Genomic DNA, 22361 nt, shown 5'->3' with positions numbered 1-22361 from the left:
AATGGAGGTCAGGTAGTTGTGTGGTAGAGAAAATTGCCCGCCCGCTTCGATTTTTCCCTGCTGCCGCGGACAATGCCTAACATCAATCCCTGCCCCGATTGTACCTCAGTGCTGCCCCCTACCCGTGCGTTAGGCAGGGAGAAGACCCCCTCCGCCCCACACTGCGTTTTCCGGGCCCGCCCGCCCCGATGTGACTCCTTCGGCTCTGTGTGGGTTTACAGCCAGGAGCGCGTCGGGCTCGGAGCTGCCGCGGCGTGCGGAGGGAGCTGCGTGCGGGAAACGTGCTGCAGGGACTTTGAGGCTGGTGTGAGGCGGGAGATGGAGCCCGACAACGCGGTGAGTAGCTGGGACCCGGCCACCCAGGAGATAAGCGGAGCCACAGGCGACGCCGCCCCCAGCTCCACTGGTAGGTTCGGAGTGGGGTGGCTCCCGGGGGAATGTGCCTCAGGGCCTGCGACTGGTGCTGTGAGTGACTTCCCTGTGGGTGTGACGTACGGCAGCGAGTGTTGGAGGCGCGGGGCTCTGGGGCGAAAGGGCTCAGACACTCGGGTGAAAGGGGGTGTCCTCCCACCCATTAAATAGCCGGGGGCGGGGAGCGAGGCAACTGCTCCCTAAGCCGGGCACGGCTTTCCCGCCAAAACCAGCAGGGAGGGCCAGCCCCGCCCACCGCTCGAGCGAGCCGTTCGCTCTTTCCCGGCGCGAGCTCATTCCACCTCCCACCGCTCGAGCGAGCCGTTCGCCCCTCCCGGCCACGTGCTTCTCTCGCCTCGCTCCCGTTTTAGCACGAGGCGTTTATCCCCCCCCCCCCCCGGTGGATACCTACTTGACAGTGAGGGCGGGGCTGTTCTGTCGCAGGGGCCGTTTTCACTGAGGACGCGGGGGAAGCTGGCGTGAGGAGATTCAGGAGGCCTCGGGGTCTTGCTGAGGCCTGACACACTTTACTGGTTGTGGGGCGCTCCAGTGTTCTATTTCTTTTCCTCAGTAAAGGGGCAGGAAGGAAGTTGGGGCGCAGGTAACCCCACCTCCCTCTGGCTGTTTCCCTCTTGGTCATCTCTTCCAGCAGGGTGTAGCTGCATGCCTCAGTGAAAAGCAAGCTGGGACCACACCCTAGTATGTAGCTACACATCAGTGAAAGCTTCTGGCAGGGGGGGGATGCAGCAGAAGTGTATGTACTCTGCACAGCGCCAAAAGCAATGTGATGGTGGGATTGTACCAGGGATCTGCATAGTGTGGCTGACTTTAATCTAGCTATCATGAATAACAGCACTAGTGTAGATGTAGCAGCTCAAGTTTCAACACAAGCAAGCAACCAGTGGTGTAGTGGTAAACAAGAAAGTAGGTAAACTAACCTACACTAAACTCTCTATTCCCGGAATGAGAGTTGACTACATTACTGCAAGTAACCAGAATACAAGCCTGCAGGGAAGCTTGGGTACATAGTCTGGCTGCTAACCTGTGGCACTCTGTTTTACTATTATTTTTAGTGGCCCATGCCTGCTAGATTAAAGCCAGAAGGGGAAGCCTATCTCTGCTACAACTACACCTTTACTGGCAGTGTATGTATACCCTGCACTTGTCAAGTGTTGGTCACTTCTCCTTTCTCTGTTAGGTAGTTTAAACTCTTGTAGATCACCTCCCTCCTTCCCACTGTTCCTCTGTAAAATGGGTTTAATGATACATACCTTAGTAAAGCATTTGGAAAAGCAGCTAAGATGCTCAGATAGCAAATCCTGTGCAGTAACTGCAGTTATATTATTGAGACTTATGGTTTGGGGGAGATGGTATTTTCTTGTACAAGGAAAGGAAAATGCACTTATCCCCCATTTGTAAAAATAGCAAGTCTTCTCTCAGTTTAACTACCCTGCTGACTTCTCTTGTGAAACAACCACAGTGTTTTAGCTCTAAACTTAAAATACATTTGATTTACATTTCAAACATTTGTAATTGTGCACATTTTTGGAGACATGATGTATAATCTGCTGCAGAGGTATAGTTTGAAATAACAGGAAAAGATTGGATGTGTAACTCTTGGGTTTTTTTATGTCTAAAGCGTATGAGACAGGAAAGTTAATTAGAAGAGTGGATTAATCATTTTGCCATGATAAACTTCTAATCCATAGCAACCACCTCCTCCAACATTTCTTTTAAAAGTTTTGTTCGGCATAGTGTTTTAAAATTCAGATGGTGAAAGGCACTTCTTTCTGTGCATTATAAATAAAAAAAACAAAAAACCTCTCAGTCTATATACTGGTGAGAGTGACACTTGATAAACTGGCAATGGCTATGATCCTAATTTTAGGGAACACAAGATGTTTTTAGCCTACTTTGTTACTAGTTAAACATTAAGAAGATAGGAAGTTAAAGAAAATATTTCACTAAAATGCAATTCTTAATTTAAAAAAAAACATTTGGTTCTATATTGGAATTATTCAGAAGGAAAAAATGAGGATTAAATGTATCAGTCAATTTGATTTCTTTAAAAAGAACTGAAATTTTCACTTTTTCTGTACAAATTTTAAAGTAACACTTCTGTGTATATAGCAGTATTTTTAAACTTTGGATAAGGGGCTGCATCTCCTATTTGTCTTAAACAACTGCTTCTCTTAAACTGCTATAATTTACTCTCCCAAGCCAACCAAAAAGCCTACTTATGCAATCATTTGGGTCATCAGGCAGAAAGAAGATGACCCGCCTCACAGCTGACCTCTGCAGTTTGTGATCTCTACAGTCCCACCAGCAGGAAGAAGAGAGATTGTTCTGGGACTGGAATTACCCTTGCACTTCTGCTGGAAGAGGGAAAGTGACAGGGTGGAGGGAAAACAAACCTGGTTCTTAATATTAAAACAAACTGATTTGGCAAGAGAAGAGGTTTGGGATAGTTAGCGGTGGATAGGTGGATTTACACTCTTCTCAGTCACCACGAAGTCATGTGTTTCCTACAGTATAATGGTCTGAAAACTACTAGTGTGTGATAGAAAAAATTCAGAGTTTAGTTGAGGAGTTGTTTTTAGAACTGAAAGGTTCCTGTTAGTTAGGGAGGAGACCACTCAAGATGCTAGGATGGCACTTTGTGGTATTGGTCTCCTTTAATATCATACCTCAGCACCTAGGTATGAGCAGGGAAGTCTGCAACCTTCTCTGCATAGCCATAAATGTTCCAATGCTACTTCCATTGGAATACAAGTAGGCCTTCAGAATTTAAGAGTCTGACCACACTCAGACTACTCTGGCAGATTCCCAAATCATGGAGAGGCAATAGCCCAGGACTTGGAACTCATGCAGTAAATATTGGAAACTTCAAATCCAAGTCTACCAAGTCCTGAAATTAACTGTTTTGAATATTTGAACATGAATGCAATTCATGGATGCAATCTTATACTGTATAAGGTTTGGTTCCTGGCTACCCAAAAGACTATCTCTTTCCCTTTGTGCCATCATGACAGTTGATATCATGTGAGGTACTCTTGTTAACACCCTAGATTTAAGTGTATAGAAGGTGTAGGCAGACTATTTTCAGTGCAGGCACTTGGTATTGTATTTGCTTTCCAACTGGTCCAACAGAGCCAAAATCTGTTGAGCTTCAGAAAGCAGTGCTCAGTCTATATTTTCATCTTTTGCCAGAAGCTATTAACTCTGAATTATGTGTGCAAGCCCAGTTCATAGGGTGGCTTTGTGTTGGTATAAATCGATGCACTGATTAGTGTTTTAATATCATTCATGAACCTAGGGACCAATGTGACAGGTATATTTTAAACATTTAAAAATAAATTATTATTAGCGGATGATTCTAGTCAACAGATTACTCCCCAAAAAGTGTATTATAAAACTATTAAAATTTTGAATGTTAAGATATTTTATATTCCACAATATAAGATAAGTTTGGTTTCAAGTTTCAAACAAAAAACATAATGTCTTCAATTCAATTGATCTTGAGGAATTTTTATTAATATGAGGAATCATTTTCACTAGTAGATTGCTTAGTCTCATGGCATAGTTTGTGATATGCCAGTTCTCAGCCATATAGAGATTTATAAACTTTGGAACCAGTGTGTTGGACTGTACCTGCAGACAGTTTTGAACATAGCATACAGTTCACATAGCACTGATCTCATATGGACTTACCCCACAGTGAATAGACTGCCACATTCTATGCCTGTTAACTACTATGAATATTCTTCAAAGATAGCCCCAAATGGACAGTACTGCAGTAGTTCAGCCTAGTAACGACAAGCATGGATTAGTGTTGCAAGGTTTGCCTCATCCAGGAAAGAATACAATCAAATAGCTGGTCACAAATGGAAACAAAAATTGTATGAACCTGTGATGGGGTACTCTACTCACTGCTGGAGAGCACCATCTCCTTGCGATTAGCTCTGTGAGGCTGATGCCCGTCCCTTTGATAGCACTCTGTCTCTCTCTCACTTCAGGTGTTGCTGCTTCCTCTTCATGACTTAGCTCTCCAGCCAAGTCACTCAGCGGGTACCCCCTTGGGGGAAGCAGGTTGTCTTTCAAAGTCTCTTTCCACAAGCACTCCTCACATTTGCTGCCCTACGTCACTCTATCCTTGACTCTAGCAGTTTTTAGAGCCATTTCTCTTAATAACACCCTCTACTCTGGGTTCCAGTCCAGGACCCTGTAGGGAACAGTTAAGGGCTGCAGCTGCACCCCCTTACTGCTCCCCACTGAACACCTTCCTTCCATGTTGCTTCTCCCCTACCTCAGGGTAGGGGACTGCAGGCTTCCTCCCTCATGCTTCCCTTCACTATAGCCAGCCTCCTAGCTTTATAGAAGCCCCTCCCATTCCCTCACACTTGAACTTCCTTCTAATTAGCTTTCTCCGTCTTAAATCTCCCCCATTTGCAGTCAGATTGGCTGATTGGGCCACTTTGGCCTAATTGGGCTCTTGCAGAGCCAGTGTGGGGAGTACACCCCATCACAGAGCCATTGCTGCTTCCTGGTAATCCAAGCACAATGTGGTCCAGAAGTATGCAAAGATTGTAAACCAATTTAGCAGGAGAGGACCCTTGCCAATACATAGACCACTTATATACCTCCTCAGTTCCTCAAATTGCTTTTTCCCCCACTGTCAAGTCACTCTTTCTCCATGTTGGATCTGTCAACTTGTTCTCATCAAGGTCTCGGCGAGATATTTGGAAACTCAATTTCAACAGAACCAGAGCTAGAACTGGGTGTCACTGGTGTACTGATAGCATTGCAGCCCCAAATGCCTTACAGTTTCCTTGAGATGTCTAATTTATATAATAAGATTCTCTGTGTGTCATTCTGAAAGCCAAAATGTTTGTAGAGTCAGCATGAAGTTATGGAAGCAGCTATGAGCATGGTTGAGAGCTTTTTTTGTTCAGAATATCAGCAGCTTGAATCATCACTGGGTTTTGTGGTCTGTTACCCTCCAGTTCTTAAGTCCTCAGTCATTTTGACTTTATGAATTACATCTGGGCAGTTTACTGCTACAGTAAGGCATATATCTATTCTATACCCCATGCTGAGTGTCCTAGACCATTGTAATATCAGAGGTAACTCAATCAACCACCCTTATTCTGTAGCTAATTTACAAACAGCAGTTTCATTGATCATATGGGGAGACTGTACAGGTAGTCAATTATTTTTTGTCAAGGTCCAAATTTCTTAGTCGAGGTATAGTCAATGTTCAGACTCCAAAGAATATAATAAAAAATATAATAATAATAATTAAATAAAAGGATTTCAGGGTCTGTTCAAAAGGGTCTGGCTGTCTGGATTTGGCTTGCGGTCTGCCTACTGACTATCCTGGTATAGATCGTAAACTACTTGTCCCAGCTGTCACACCTTTGTGCTCAAACGTCGAACAAATCAACACAACTCTCCCAGAACATCCCCCTCATGCAAATTGGCACAACCACCCACACAACAACACAAGCAGCACAGTAACCCCAAACACATATGGCTACTCACTGCAGCATAACCCCCTAATTCACCACCTTCAAAAATCAACACAGATCTCCCAGATGAACACAGCCCACATTCAATCAATACAAATCTCCCAGCACAAAACAATCCATGCACAAATGAACACAACTTTCCCAGCACAACACACATTTGCCCACCTTTACTTATACTTATAAATGTCAGCGGCAAAGACACAAGTCCATCGCTGCTATGTATTAGACAGTTGTGGAAGTCTCTGCGGTTTGGATGACAAGTTATCCAGCACTACTTTATGCAGCCTCTTAAAGGAAAGGTTGGATCAGTTAAAGAACAGTTTTTACCCTTTGCCTGACTACAAAGGCATGGCATCTGCACATTGTGGTTATCTGTATCAAAGGTAATCCTGGTCCACCAGATCTTTATGCATTGTCAGAAGAGCATCAGCTAAAGGTAGAAACAGATGTCTTTCTACCATACTCAGGTCAAAAAACAGATTGATAGGATCACAGGAAGTCAGAGGAATTCAGATGAATCCAGAGCTGCATTGACATGAACTCCTCCATAACCGTCCAGAACCAAGAAAGTTTGAAGGAAGTATAGTGGTAATTGGTGAGTTCAGTAAAGTAATGGCTTCTTGACCAAGATCCTAATTACTGTTTGTTTCAGTGGTCAGCATTTGCTGTTCCAGGGGAAAACAGTAACAATTTCAGTCAGTAGTAGACCCAGGACTTCCCTGCTGGCCTTCAACAGCCATGAGGCGCATGAGATGTTCTCTCAGCTTCACCAGGACCTCAGTATGTGAACTCGGATGAAATTCTGCCAGTGAAGATAGCATTTATCTACTCCTCGTTTTACATTGCTCCTGTAAACAGGACAAACTGTTGTTTGTTTAAGGATAACAGCACCCCAATCAGTCCTTATTTTACTTAAAGGACTTGGATTCTTTGAGTCCTCCCTTTGCCATTTCTTCTGATTGCTACTCCCACTTACTCTGTCTTGTCTTCATTAGACTGTAAGCTTCTTGGGGAAGGTAGCGTCTTTTACTCTGATTGTACCGCACTTAGCACAATGGGTGTTCAGTCCTTATTGGTGTCTCTAGGTACCACCATTATACAAATAATAAACAATAAACTCTGAAAGAACTTCATATATTGTCAGAGCAAGTCTTGAATGTAGGCCATCACAGCTACAATGCCTATAATCAGATAATATAGAAGTACAGGTTATAGACTCTTGTATCTTCATGATAGACTTGATACTGCTTATGTTCCACTTCACAGTGAATATTGCAGGTCAAAGCTTTGGGGTACAGTACTAATGTCCAAATGGTTAAAATAATTATAATTTATATTTTTGAAACAAGAATTAATCCTTCAGCTTTATAAAGAAAAATGTGGGGGTAGTCAAAGAGTTGATTTATTGTCTTCAATGTCTGTGATAATTGTGGGAATCCATTACAACCTACTAATTTTTTCCCTTGACCCAACCCAGATCAGTCATAAAACTGTCTGTCCATTATTTGATCTTCCCTTTTCTCCAAAATATATGTTTTTCAACAGACTCAGGAAGGACTGTATTGTGGTTCTGTTGCTCAGAGCACAATATGCTATGCTAATGCTTCCTGTGCGTCTAGGTAGCATGCTCTGTGAAAACCTAATATTGATAAATGTTGCAAATAAGATATTTGTCCTAGGAAATAAATTGATGTTTGGTTCAAAGTGATACAGGGTTAATAGTGAATCTTAGTTTGCATCCACATGAACTACCCTGTTCAGCGTCTTGATTCTGGATGTCACATTATAGACTAACTGAACTCATAAAAGGAAACTAGAGGGATGAGCTGCCTACATTTGCTAGCGTTTGTTGATTTTATTTCTAATATGGTGAATAGGTGTTTTTGACAAATGTGGTAAATATAATTAAGACTCTGATACTGTCTTTTAACTTGAAATATAGAGATGAGTGATTTAAATAAAGAACAAACCCCCATAAACCTATCAAAATTTGAATCAATAGCTTTCACTGTTCAATCTTCAGATACTTGCTCACACTGAAGTTAATTAGCTCACATACAGTTAAATGGCAGTTCTTTTTAGGCATGGCATGCATTGAGAATAATCAAGGCTGTAGAATAGTTTTAGCATCATTCATTAGGTCAGTGGTTCTCAAACTTGGGCCGCCGCTTGTTCAGGGAAAGCCCCTGGTGGGCCGGGCCGGTTTGTTTGCCTGCTGTGCCTGCAGGTTTGGCTGATCGCGGCTCCCACCGGCCGTGGTTCGCTGCTCCAGGCCAATGGGGGCTGCAGGAACAGCTGCCAGCACGTCCCTCGGCCCGCGCTGCTTCCTGCAGTCCCTATTGGCCTGAAGTGGCGAACTGCGGCCAGTGGGAGCTATGATTGGCCGAACCTGCAGACGCGGCAGGTAAACAAACTCGCCCGGCCTGCCAGAGGCTTTCCCTGAACAAGCGATGGCCCAAGTTTGAGAACCACTGCATTAGGACACCTAGCGGACACTAAATTGACTCACTGCATGTTCAGTTTCTGAGAAGCTAAAAATAAAATTGATATTCTTTTCCTTCTTGTTATTTGCTGCCACTGTCTCACTTGAAGATTATCTTTGATAGGACACACAAGAAGGTAAAAGGGTTTGGGACATATCCAGAAATGCTTAAAGGCAGAGATCATAAAGTATTAAATTTCACAAAAGAACAAGATACTATCTAGTGAATAAATGAGAGATACACAATCAAAAGATGAAGCAGACAATCTAAATAAAGAGTAATCTAAATGGTGACAGTGTCTAGGAGAAGTTTGATTTCTGCCATGCTGCTCCTCCTCCCTGCCCCACCCCGCACCACCCATCCCGAATCAGGAAGCTTCCAAGTATTGAGATTGTGGAGTTTGTGCAGCCATTTGCTAATTTTTAAATATTCATACATTCCTACTAGCTTAAGAAAAGTCAGGTTAAAGAAAAGTGTAACAATTGTATTACTTCTAGGTAAAAAAAGTCACAGTGCAATATAAGTAAAAGTGTGAGAACATCCTTTTCCTGAGATGCCCCTTCAGTTGCAAGAGTGGGGCAGGGATTGGAGCCCCAGCTTTCCAAGGCCCTCTCAATTGTGAAGAGACCTAGGTATTGAATGGGGCAGATACATTCCTGAGAGGATTTAAACTGCCTGTATCAGGGACAGCTAGTGAATTTTCCCCTACGTTCTCTAGGCATTTTGGGTCAGTTGTTTTAAGGTATTTGGGCACCTAACTCTCCTGGAAATCAGTCAGAGTTAGGCATCTAAACACCGTTACAAATCTGGGCTTCCTTCCTTTGAGGTCACTCTGGGCTTCTATATGGTCTGCAACCCCCCAGTCTTTTCACCTCCTAGGTCTGCGGAGCATGAACCAACTGCTTTCCTCAGTTGGAGTTGCTCATGCAGCAACACTGCATCTGCCTTTAAAAACCTGAGTAGGCAGGTGCTACCGCCACCTTTCCACTTCTTGAGTTTTCGTACACACAGCAAAATATGTTTAGTTCAAACTAAAATACCTTTATTTTAATTTAGATTAAAACAAACAGCCAGAAGGAACAAACTTCTTCAGTGAAAGGCTTAGTGTCTGAGGCCTTGTCTACACTACAAGACTATTTCGAATCAACTTAGTTCGAATTTGTGGATTCGACCTTATGAAGTCGAATTTGTGTATCCATACTAAATACACTAATTCGAATTTCTGAGTCCACATTCACGGGGCCAGCGTCGACTTTGGAAGCGGTGCACTGTGGGAAGCTATCCCACAGTTCCCGCAGTCCCCGCTGCCCATTGGAATGCTGGGTAGAGTCCCCAATGCCTGCTGGGGGGAGAAATGTGTCGAGGGTGGTTTTGGGTAAGTGTCGTCATTGAACCGTCAATCACAACCTCCCTCCCTCCCTCCTTGAAAGCGCCTGCGGGCAATCTGTTCGTGCACTTTTCTGGTCAGTGACAGCGCGGACGCCACAGCACTGCAAGCACGGAGCCCGCTGCGATCATCGCCGTTTTCTCCTCCTCGCACTTTATCGTCCACCTCTTCCACAGTCAGCTGATGAGAAATTGGGCTACTTTTCAATGGTGCTGCAAGCACTGGGGGACCATAGGGGACGTTTTACAAACATCAACGTCAGGTGGCCAGGCAAGGTTCATGATGCGTGTGTTTTCAGGAACTGTGGGCTGCTCAGACGCCTGCAGGAAGGTAGTTTCTTCCCGGACCACGAAATAACTGTTGTGGATGTGCAGATGCCTGTAGTCATCCTCGGGGACCCAGCCTGCCCGCTAATGCACTTGCTCATGAAGCCCTATATAGGCGCCTTGGACAGCGAGAAGGAACTCTTCAAATACCAGTGAGCAGCGAGCAGCGTGACCTGTGATTGTTCAGTTTCTTTACAGAGAAGCTGAACCTGCCCCTGTTTCTTTACCCAGTTACTGTTGACTCTCCTCTTCGGTTACATACCCCGTTCACCCCGTTACCCCCACTTCCAGCACACGTGTAAAAATAAAATACATGTCCCATTATTACTTAACAAAGGTTTCTTTATTCATGACTTTTCGTGAAAGGGTTGAAACTGGGACGCAGGCTGTGCTGGGTAGGGTGTGCGGTGATGTAAAGACCGCCTCTAAACTCAAGGAATGACAGGCTCCTGCTCCTAGAGTGGTCCGCAGTGCCGGAATGCTTCTTTCAACGGAGCCTGCCATCCCTCTTTATGGAATTCTGTGTGCGGGCGGATATGTGACCTTGTGGTGGAGGAGGACGGATACAGATTCCTCAGCTGCGTGACTCAGCGGTCCAGGACAAGGACCGCTGTATAAGATCTGTAACCGCCCTCCCCCGCTGCAAAGTCACATCTCCCCCGCCCACACAGATCCTGGAAACCACCTCCCATAACGACCAGGGTGCCTACTGACTGCACCGTGTGTGTGACCCGCTGCTGATCCTGCCCCCGTGTCTGTACCCTGGGAAAGGTGACTGTCCTATGCAATTAACCACCCCCTTCCCCACGCCCCCCATTCAAACACAGTCTTCTTTGAAAAAACATAACGGAAACAGTAATTAACAGCAAAGCATTTTTATTAATTAAGTAGACAGTTAGGGGATGGGACTGGGATTGGGACTACTGTGAGTCTGGAAGTGAAGGACTTCGGCAACTGTAGGGTATGAGAGCTTTTGGGTACTTGAGCACTGTGCTGTGGTGCAGTGATAGTATTCACGTCCCCGGCCGCCCCTCCTCCTGATTATTTTCGGTGAGGGGGGGTATGGGACTTTGTGGTGGGGGAGTGCGGTTGCAGATACACTGCAGGGTGTCTCTGTCCTCCTGCGGTCCTGCAGAACATCCACAAGGCGCCTGAGCGTGTCCGTTTGCTCCCTCACTAGTCCAAGCATTGTTTCAGTCGCCTGCTTGTCTTCCTCACGCCACCTCTCCTCCCGTTCGCTGTGTGAGCGCTGGCACAGAGAGATGGTCTCCCTCCACTGGCTCTGCTGGTCCGCCTCTGCTAGGTAGCAGCCCATACGTTCCTCGAACATCTTGTCCCTTGTCTTTTTCTTTCGCCGCCTAATCTTTGCCAGCCTCTGCGAGGGGGATGCTGTGGCAGGTCTGGAGACAGTGGAAGCTGTGAGATGGGAAACAGGGAGTGAATTCCTTGCAAAGATACATTTTTGCGAACAATTAACTGAGTCTAGGCTGTCTCTGTGAATTCTGGGTTGAGACCCCTGTGCCTGCTGGGGCACAAATCATTTTCGCGGTGGATTCTGGGTAAATGTCGCCAGTCATTCCTTCCTCCGGGAAAGCAACGGCAGACAATCATTTCAAGCCCGTTTTCCCAGAATTGCCCTGGCATACGCCATAGCGTGGCAACCATGGACACTGTTTTGCCTTTTGTGTATGTCACCGTATGTGTACTAGATGCCGCTGACAGAGGTGGGCCAGCAGCGCTACACAGCAGCATGCTTTTGCTTTTGCATGACAGCAGAGATGGTTACCAGCCATATTGTACCATCTACCATACCATAAATTGGTAATAAGATGGTAATAAGATGGGCATGGTTACCTGTCCTTTTGCACTGCCCCATTTGGTGCTGTCATAAGTGCCCCTGGCCGAGCAGCCAGGGGCGCAAAAGCCAAAATTGGGAATGACTCCCTGAGTCAATCCCTCCTTTTTGGTATCTAAAAATAGAATCAGTCCTGCCTAGATTATGGGCAAGTGTACTAGAGAACCACTGTATCATAGAACCAGAGAGCACAGCTGCTCTGTGTCCGATCCTGCATAAATTATGAGCTGTATGCTATTCACAGGGGGTGCTCCTGCAACAACACCACCTGTTCATTCCGTTCTTACCCCAGCCTTCCTGGGCTACCAATACCATTGTCCCCCCACTTGTGTGATGAAGTAATAAAGAATGCAGGAATAAGACACAGTGACTTGTTTGTGAGAAATGAGTGGAAGGAAGCCTCCAGCTGCAATGATAGTCCAGGCAGGACATTAAGGAGTGTGGATGAAGGAGCCCATCATCCCTCTGCTAGTCCAGGGGCAATTGAATCTTTTATTTACAATGAAGGGTGGGGGCTGATGGAGCTCAGCCCCCTGTTGCAATGATGAGGACGGTTACCAGCCATATTGCACCATCTGCCATCAAAAATTAGGGACAGGCGCCCTTGATCGACCTTACTGATGCTAGTCGGCATGGTTACCAGCCCTTTTGCACTGCCCCATGTGCCAATAGGCTGATGATGAGGACGGATTTCCATCTTTCTGTACCATCAACCATCCATAGCGTGGGGGGAGCAAGGAAGTTGGTGTTGAGTGCTGCACCATCGCGTCTATCTGCAGCATTCAGTAAAGATAGGGTGACATGTAAAAGAGTCAACAGAGGATTGTTTTCACTTCTGGTGGTGGGTGGGGTGTGTGCGCAAATTGCCGAACTATGCCCTGACCCACCGCAGACACTGTGTTTGACCCTAGAAGTATTTGGAGCTCATCCAAGAATGCAAATACTTTTCAGAGACAGCAGGAACTGTGGGATACCTTGCGTCCTCATTCCCCCCTCCCTCCATGAGCGTTCATTATATTCTTTGGCTTTCCGTTACGCTCGTCACGCAGCTGCATGCTGAGTCTGTGCTATGCCGTCTGTCCGGAGATTTTTTAAAAATACTTTGGACCAGGCGTAAAATTACAGTAATTACCCTAATTAGATGCAGGAGTCTCCGAGCGAGATCACCCTGAGGAGGGTCACTGAAGGAGATAGAGAGCGCATGCTGCGTGAAAGCTAGCACGAACCAGGGCCCGATGCAGCCGTGCTCGGGGAGGCAGTGCTCCCTGAGTACCTCATGAAAGCCTTGCGCGGAAAACTGTGCTACCACGGAGCACCCAATAAGGCAGCTCTCCCCAGGAACCTCCTGCTGATGCTTTTCGATTAACGCAAGGAGAGCTTCGTGGAGATCTCCAAGGATGATTTCTGTTCTATCCCCATATCTAGAGAGACCTCCTTTTCACACAGTTAAGATTCCTGTTATATTAAGAATAAAAGTTACCATGGTTAAAGCACTTACCGACTGCTCCTTCCCCTGATTCAGGGTCCGGGTTAATGGCCGGGGAGGGTTGTTGGGGGATCTCCGTGACGGTGATGAATAGATCCTGGCTGTCGGGGAAACCAGCGTTGTAAGCGCTCTCGCCTGCCTCGTCCTCCACAAACCCTTCCTCATCTTCCCCGTCCGCGAACATCACCGAGGAACTGGCCGTCGACACTGTCGCATCGTCAGAGTCCACGGTCACTGGTGGGGCAGTGGTGGCAGGCTCCGTAGCGTCCGTTTGCCGCTTTGATTTTTTGGTAGCCTTGTCTGGGGTCCTTGATTTTCACGCGGCGCTGCATTGCATCCCACCTGTATCCTCTGTCTCTCATGGCTTTGGAGACCTTCTCGTAGGTCTTCGCATTCCGTGTTTTGGAGCGCAGCTCCGAAAGCACAGACTCCTCGCCCCACACACCGATCAGATCGAAGAGTTCCCAGTCAGTCTATGCTGGGTCCCTCTTTCTATTCACAGATAACATGAACTCCTCTGCTGGAGAGCTCTGCATCGTTGCAGGTGCTGCGGAGCTCGCCCCGATGTCCAGCCAGGACGTCAGATTCAAAGTGCCCAGACAGGAAAATGAATTCAAATTTTCCCGGGTCATTTCCTGTGTGGCTGGTCAGAGAATCCAAGCTCGGACTGCTGCCCAGAGCGTCAACAGAGTGGTGCACTGTGGGATAGCTCCCGGAGCTACTAAGTTCGATTTGCATCCACACCTAGCCTAATTCGAGCTAGCCATGTCGAATTTAGCGTTACTCCACCTGTCGGGGTGGAGTACCAAATTCGAACTAAAGAGCCCTCTAGTTCGAATTAAATGGCTTCCTGGTGTGGACGGTTGAGCGGTTAGTTCGAATTAACGCTGCTAAATTCGAATTAAAGTCCTAGTGTAGACCAGGCCCTAGTGATACAAGCTGAACAAGGATAAAAGCAAATTTGAGAACAAGATATCTGTTGTATTTTGTATACATGGTGAAGGACAGAAATTTAAAGATGCAACCCACAGAGAAAATAAAAGGCCTTGGCAATAAGGAACAATGAAGATCCTAACCCTTCTATGAGCTGCACCCTATCTTGTCCCACTAGGCAGCATCTCTTCTTCTTCGAGTGCTGTCCCTGTGGGTGCTCCACTCTAGGTGACGGTGCATCCCGGCGCTGTCGATCGGAGATTTTTGGTAGCAGTGCCTGGTTGGGGTGCATGCACCCAGATGGTATCTCCCGTCTAGTTGGAATCTTCCTGAGTGCGTGCGCCCCATACCCTCCTCAGTTCCTTCTCAACCATCCTCGGCTGAAGACGGGACTCGGGGCAGTGCTGCCTTCTCTTCCCTGGTCTCTATAGGAAACAGTAACAAAGAACATAGAAATAATTATTAATTACTTCCCAGTTGTTTCCCTTCCTTTAGTATCGTTACATAGTTAGTTACTTAGGGTATGTCTCACTACCAGATTAGTTCGATTTAACTTAATTCGAATTTGTGGAATCGACCTTACAAAGTCGAATTTGTGTGTCCACACTAAGGACACTAATTCGACTTTGTGAGTCCACACTAACGGGGCAAGCATCGACATTGGAAGCGGTGCACTGTGGGAAGCTATCCCACAGTTCCCGCAGTCCCCGCTGCCCATTTGAATTCTGGGATTTCCCCACAATGCATGCTGAGGGGAAAAATGTGTCTAGGGTGGTCTTGGGTAACTGTCATCAAGCAACGTGCTTTTGGACGTCTCAAGGGGAGATGGAGGAGCTTACTGACTCGCTCGGATCTCAGCGAAACCAATATCCCCATTGTTATTGCAGCTTGCTGTGTGCTCCACAATCTCTGTGAGAGCAAGGGGGAGACCTTTATGGCGGGATGGTAGGTTGAGGCAAATCGCCTGGCTGCTGATTACGCTCAGCCAGACAGCCGTGCAATTAGAAGAGCCCAGCGGGAAGCGCTGTGCATCCGGGAGGCTTTGAAAGCTAGGTTCCTCAGGGAGCAGGGTAACCTGTGACTGTTCAGTTTCTTTACAGAGAAGCTGAACCTGCCCCTGCTTCAGTTACTGTTGACTTTCTTCTGTGGTTACCAACCCCGTTCACCACGTTTCCCCCCTTCCAACACACGTTTAAAAATAAAGTTAATGGAACATTGTTAATTAACAACGTTTTCTTTATTAATGAATTCGCGTTAAAGGGTTGATACAGGGACGCAGACTGTGGTGGGTAGGGTGTGCAGTGATGTTAACACCGCTTCTACACTCGAGGAATGACATGCTCCTGCTCCTAGAGCGGTCTGCAGTGCCGGACTGGCTGTTTCAATGGAGCCTGCCATCCCTCCTTTTCGGGACTCTGTGTGCGGGGGCTACGTGACCTTGTGGTGGCGGAGGACGGTTACAGATTCCCCTGCTGCGTGGCTCTGTGGTCCGGGACAAGGACCGCTGCATAAGTTCTGTAACCGCCCTCCCATGCCAAAAAGTCACGTACCCCCCACCCACACAGAACATGGAAAACACCTCCCAGACCGACCAGGGTGCCTACTGACTGCACTGTGTGTGTGACCTGCTGTTGATCCTGCCCCCGTGACTGTACCCTGGTAAAGGTGACTGTCCTATGCAATTAACAACCCCCTTCCCCACCCCCTTCACAGACAGTCTTCTGTAGAAAAACTTGACGGAAATAGTAATTAACAGCAAACTACTTTTAATAATCAACTACACCGTTAGGGGATGAAACTGGGATTGGGGCTTCCGTGAGCCAGGAAGGGAAGGGCTTCTCAACATTTAGGGAATGAGAGCCTTCTTGTATTTGTGCACTCTGCAGGGGTGCAGTGACAGTTTTCACGGCCCCTGTCGCCCCTCCTTCTTGTTACTTTGGGTGAGGGGGGTTTGGGACTTTGTGGCGGGGGAGGGCGGTTGCAGATACAGTGCAGGGGGGCTCTGTCCTCCTGCCTGCGGTCCTGCAGAACATTCACAAGGCGCCGGAGCGTGTCAAATTTTCCCTGGGCATTTCCTGTGTGGCCATGTGCGGCAGGTTTGTAGAAATTTTGGTGGTGGCCAGAACCTGCCCCCCCCAACTCCGTCCCCCCCAAACTCTGGCCCCCACCTGCCCAAGGCTCTGGAATGGAGTTTGGGGATGGGAGGAGGTGCAGGGGTGGGGATGGGTTTGGGGTGGGGCTGGGGATGAGGGGTTCATGATGCAGGAGGAGGCTCAGGGTTGGGGCAGACGGTTAGGGTGCGGGGGGCTGAGGGCTCTGGGGCTGGGGATGAGGGGTTTGGGGTGTGGGAGGGGCTCAGGGCGAGAGTAGGAGTGTGGGGGGGTGAGGGCTCTGGCTGGGGCTGGGGATGAGGTGTTTGGGGGGCTGGAGGGGCTCAGGGCTAGGGTAGAGGGTTGAGGGTGCGGTGGGGGGTGAAAGCTCTGACTGGGGGTGTGGGCTCTGGGGTGGGGAAGGGCTGGGGATGAGTTTGGGGTGCAGGCAGGCTGCTCCAGGACAGGGGTCAGAGAGGAGGACTCCCCCCAGCCCTTTCCCTGGCGGCTGCAGCAAGCTCTGGGGGAGGAGCCCCCTCCCCCCCCCAGCAGCACACTCACCCCCACCACTGTCCCTGCATGTGCTCCTAGGGGCCCCCTCTCAGGTCCAGGAATCTCCCTCGCCTCCCCCATGGTGGGTGCTGGGGGGTGCTATGTGTGCTTCCTCCCCTGCTGTTGCCCCTGACTGTAACCTCACTGGGGGTGGGGGATGGGGCTGCCTCCTTGCCCAGCATGGGGCAGGAGTGGTGACTGCGGGCGGGAGCGGGTGGGGCGGGGGCTGTGCTGGTAGAGGGTCCCGATGGAAAAGGGAAGGGTCTGAGGTGGAAGAGCAGGCTCAGGCAGTCGATGTGGGGGGCACTAGGACCCTGCGGCACCAGTTGTTGCAGGGTGGCAGCATGGAGCTGCACGGAAGAGGCAGGGATGGTCTGCTCCAGGGCCATGCATGGGGCCAGCAAGGAGGGGCCGGGGGACACTTGGGGAGGCGCAGGGGGGTGGCAGGTGAGGCCAGAGGGGGAAACCAGCCCCAAACATTGGTGGAGCTGGGCCCCGGGCTCTGAATATTGCTGGTGCTCAGGCACCACGTGGGTATATAACTTGCCGCCCATGTGTGTGGCTGGTCAGAACATCCAAGCTTGGACTGCTGTCCAGAGCGTCAACAGAGTGGTGCACTGTGGGATAGCTCCCGGAGCTACTAAGGTCGATTTCCGTCCACACAGCCTAATTTAGCGCTACTTCCCTCGTCGGGGAGGAGTACAGAATTTGAACTAAAGAGCCCTCTAGGTCGAACTAATTAGCTTCCTGGTGTGGACAGGTGCACGGTTAAGTCGAATTAACGCTGCAAAATTCGACATAAACTCCTAGTGTAGACCAGGCCTTAGTTTAAAAAAAAAAAAAAAAGCCCCTCAGGCTTGTCTCACTCTCCTCGGCCATCTCTAATTCATAATGCCAGGAGCTTCAGGATTCAAAAGATGCATCTCCTGTCAGGACTCCATGCCACGGTCAGATGGGCACTCACACTGTGTGAAGTGCCTCGGGGACACCCACATCCCTGCGAAGTGCCCCCATTGTGCGAGCCTCAAGTCAAGAGCTCGTCGTGACAGGGATCTGCGGCTCAAAATCATCATGATGGAAAAATCCCTGCAGCCGCTGTCGGAGACGGGAAAGGTTCAACCCGCTCCCACACGCTCCCCAGCCAGATCGGAACCGGTGGGGAGCGTCGCTTCACCCTTGCTGGAGCGGAGGCACGAAGCGCAACAGTCTCACAGAAGAGACTCTAACAAGGGTAGGGGGTCTCCCGTGAGATCCCTACCCTCTGTGCTGACAGCAGGAAAGACAGCTGCCTCAGCCTCCTCTAATGCCTCAGCAACGGCTCTGACAGAGCACAGAGGCAGGGACGCTACCTCCCTCGCAGGGAAGGTACTTGTTGATTCGGTCCCCTCAGTGCCGCAAACGACCACGGCGTGGACACCTCACTCCTCCTCGGCACCGCGAACGGCCGCAGCATCGGCACCGCGTTCCTCCTCGGCACCGACAATGGCCGCAGTGCCGGCAGCGCATTTGGCACCGACAACGAGAATGGCTGCGGTACTCACAGCGCGGTCAGTTTCAGCGCCAAAAGTGGCCGCGGTCCCGCCAGCGCGCTCTGCCTCAGCAGCGAAAATAGCTGCGGTGCCGACAGTGCGCTCAGCCTCGGCACCGAGAAGACCGTCAGCACCCAGCCACTCTTCTACCCACGCACCAGCAGCAGACCCCCTGCAGGGCACCTCTAAGCTTAATACAGCAGTACACTCTTTGTCACTCTCTCCTACTAACGCTCTAGAGCAGAGAGCAGGCTTAGCTCAGCCTAGGGAGCAGGAGCAACAGTTTCTCACTCAAAGTTACCTTTTAGTGCCACATGAGCCTCATTCTCCGCTCCTAGATACAGAGGACTCTTTTCTTGAACCGCCACATTCTCCTGAACTGGCTTTCACTGACGGTGACCTTGAGCTACAGCAGCAAGTGGAGTTCTCCCCTCCTGCTTCTCCTCCACAGGCACCTTTACCACCTCAGGTCATGGCTCAAGCTCAGCATCCTCAGTTTCCCTACTTTGCCCCACCGTGGGCAGCACCTGGGTTCTCCTACCCTATGCCTTGGCCTCAGTGGTAACCGTGGCAACATCCTCCTACCAATCATCCTCCTTCTGTGCCTCAATCTCCTGCTCCATCCACTTCCAGGGTGCCTGAGCCCCCTCCTGAGCCTGGGAGCTACACACCATATCCTGACTTGCCTAACCCTAACTCTCCACTAGCCTCAGATGAAGCCATCCTCCCTTCACCTCCATAGACCGTTACGACTGAAAACAATTCCAAGAACTTTTTAGGAGGGTTGCACTCAGTCAGGATATTCCCTTAGAAGAGGTTCAGGAGAAGCAACACAAACTCCTCAAAATCCTTCAACCGTCTGCGCCCTCGAAAATCGCGCTCCCTATAAATGAAGCACTCATGGAGCCAGCTGACACTCTCTGGCAAACCCCAGGTTCTCTAGTACCAACTTGCAAGAAGGCCGAATGTAAATCCTATGTTCCTGCAAAGGACGCAGACTTCCTATTTTCTCATCCACCACTGAACTCTCTTGTCATCAATGCAGTTGCACAGAGGACCAAACAGTCACAATATCGACCCACCCCGCAAGACAAAGACCTTAGACGCCTTGATGTCTTGGGCCGCAAAGTTTATACATCCTCTACACTACAATTCAGGATTGCAAACTATTCTGCTCTCCTCGCCAGCTATGATTTTGATAATTACAATAAGCTTTTCGAATTTGCCTCCTACATACCAGAGGACAGAAGAGCAGACTTCAAGTCAATCCTGTCTGAGGGACAACTGATCTCCAGAACGGCCCTACAGGCGTCTTTAGACATGGCGGACACAGCAGCCCGTACCACTGCAACTGCTGTGGTTATGCACAGATCCTCATGGCTCTCTGCGTCAGGCATTCCTAAAGAACTCCAGACCAAAGTGGAGGATCTCCCCTTTGATAAGGACAAACTCTTCTCGAAAAAAACTGATGAACTCCTCCACACCATGAAGGATTCGAGAGCGACACTGCGCACCCTGGGCATTCACCCATCTCTTCCCAGGAGACAACGATACCAATCCTACCAAAGACCACGCACAATCGGTACTATCGCCCTCTATCCAGACCATACGACACAACTAGGAATCGTACTAGACCTCCCAAACGCAGACAAAATCAAAATCAAGCCACCACCTTCCATCCACCGGGCAATAAACAACAGTTTTGAAGCGTTGGTCAAGGGTCTGCACGACCACCCCTTGATTCCACCACTTACTTGTCCATTTGGCCACCGCCTCCAGTATTTCCAACATGCCTGGTAGCGGATTACACAGGACCTCTGGGTCCTCGAAATAGTTCAGACCGGTTACTCCATCCCTTTTATATCCTACCCTTCCCCCTTCCCCATCCCTCTTCAGGGACCCTTCTCACAAGCAATTACTTCGCACAGAAGTGGCTCACCTTCTGCAACTAGGCGCAGTGGAACCTGTGCCGACGCAACACCAGGAGACAGGTTTCTACTCCCATTACTTTCTAACGCAGAAAAAGACCGGGGGATGGAGGCCTATACTAGACCTACGCCGACTGAACAAATTTGTGAGGACACAAAGATTCAAGATGGTCACACTGGGCACAATAATACCCGCATTGGATCAAGGGGACTGGTTCACAGCCCTCGACCTACAAGATGCTTACTTCCACATATCAATTCATCCAGCTCACAGACGCTTCCTACGATTCACAATCGGTCAGGATCATTTTCAATACAGAGTTCTTCCTTTCGGACTCTCCATGGCTCCAAGAGTTTTTTCCAAGACCCTAGCCGTGGTTGTGGCTCACCTCCGCAAACACGGGGTCACACTTTTCCCCTACCTGGACGATTGCCTCATCAAGGGCGACTCCTATGGCGAGACACTTCAAGTCACGCATTTCGCCATCTCCCTCTTTCACAGCCTAGGCCTCCAAATAAACATCCAAAAATCCACCCTGATACCCACGCAACAGATCGAGTTCATCGGAGCTCATCTCGACTCAACCCAGAGCAGGGCCTCGCTCCCATACAACAGATTCCTCACTATCACGCAGCTCATACGCACGCTCTCTATTCGTCCCAGGACGCAAGCAAGAATCTGCCTACAGCTCCTTGGTCACATGGTAGCTACCACCTTCGTGGTTCAACACGCCAGGCTACATATGAGATGCCTCCAGGGCTGGCTCAATTCCAGTTTCAAACCCAGCAGACATCCCTTAGGGATGATGCTAATTCCTCCTCCCAATGTTATAACTTCCGTACAATGGTGGACAAGTCCAGAAAACCTCTGCACAGGGGTTTCCTTCCAGCAACGATCCCCAACGCTCATGCTCACCACGGACGCTTCCCTGATAGGTTGGGGAGCGCATCTATGGGAACACTGGGCACAAGGCCTGTGGTCTGCATCAGAGACGCATCTACACATAAATCTCTTAGAGCTCAGAGCAGTGAGGAGAGCATGCCTTCACTTTCTTCCCCTCATAAAGAACAAATACCTGCGAGTCTTAACAGACAACATAGCATGTATGTATTACATAAACAGACAAGGGGGAGCCCGATCACATTCCCTCTGCATGGAAGCCATTCGACTATGGAATTGCTGCATACAACATCGAATACAGATCATCGCTTCCTACCTACTAGGCTGCCACAACACTACTGCCGACGCTCTCAGCAGGCACTTCTCGACAGAACACGAATGGGAACTGCACCCCGCAATACTCCAACAGCTTTTCTCCCACTGGGGCACCCCTTCAATTGATCTCTTCGCCACGACCCGAAACCGAAAACGCCCCCTGTTTAGCTCCAGGGCGGGACTCGGGACTGCATCCCTAGGGGATGCATTCCTCATCCCATGGAACAACTACCTCCTCTACGCCGTCCCACCTATCCCTCTACTACACAGGGTTATTCGGAAGATCGCGGACGACAAGGCCCAGCTCATCCTTATTGCTCCGGCTTGGCCAGGACAGACGTGGTAGCCCTACCTTCTCCGCATGTCCTCCCGTCACCCATGGGCTCTCCCCAACAGGCCAGACCTCCTTTACCAGGACAACGGACGAGTCCTTCACCCCCAGCTCCAAAAGCTCCACCTTGCAGCCTGGTTCCTTCATGGTTCCAAACCCATGAACTAGCCTGTTCCGAGCAAGTCCTATATGTCCTCTTGCACAGACTCCACTCGTAAAACCTACCTGCAGAAGTGGAAGCGTTTCGCTCTTTGGTGCTCACATAAACATTTAGCACCCAACAACGTGACCCTCCCTAACATTCTA

The 22361-nt window shown here is 49.0% G+C and overlaps 1 protein-coding gene across 4 annotated transcripts in view; it reads left to right on the top strand.

The window, feature by feature from the left end:
- Positions 1-215: 215 nt before the first annotated feature.
- The window catches only part of BOLL (boule homolog, RNA binding protein), a 127698-nt gene continuing 105552 nt past the window's right edge, over positions 216-22361 (top strand). For all 4 annotated transcript variants that reach the window (XM_045032968.1, XM_045032969.1, XM_045032970.1 and 1 more), the window contains exon 1: positions 216-336. In XM_045032968.1, the coding sequence (XP_044888903.1) occupies positions 319-336 (18 nt within the window). In that variant the 5' untranslated portion in view covers positions 216-318. The remainder of the gene's footprint in view (positions 337-22361) is intronic.

The sequence above is a fragment of the Mauremys mutica genome, chromosome 10 (genome assembly GCF_020497125.1).
Source record: "Mauremys mutica isolate MM-2020 ecotype Southern chromosome 10, ASM2049712v1, whole genome shotgun sequence".
Classification (NCBI taxonomy): domain Eukaryota; kingdom Metazoa; phylum Chordata; order Testudines; family Geoemydidae; genus Mauremys; species Mauremys mutica.
This window is presented reverse-complemented; position numbering and strand designations above follow the sequence as displayed.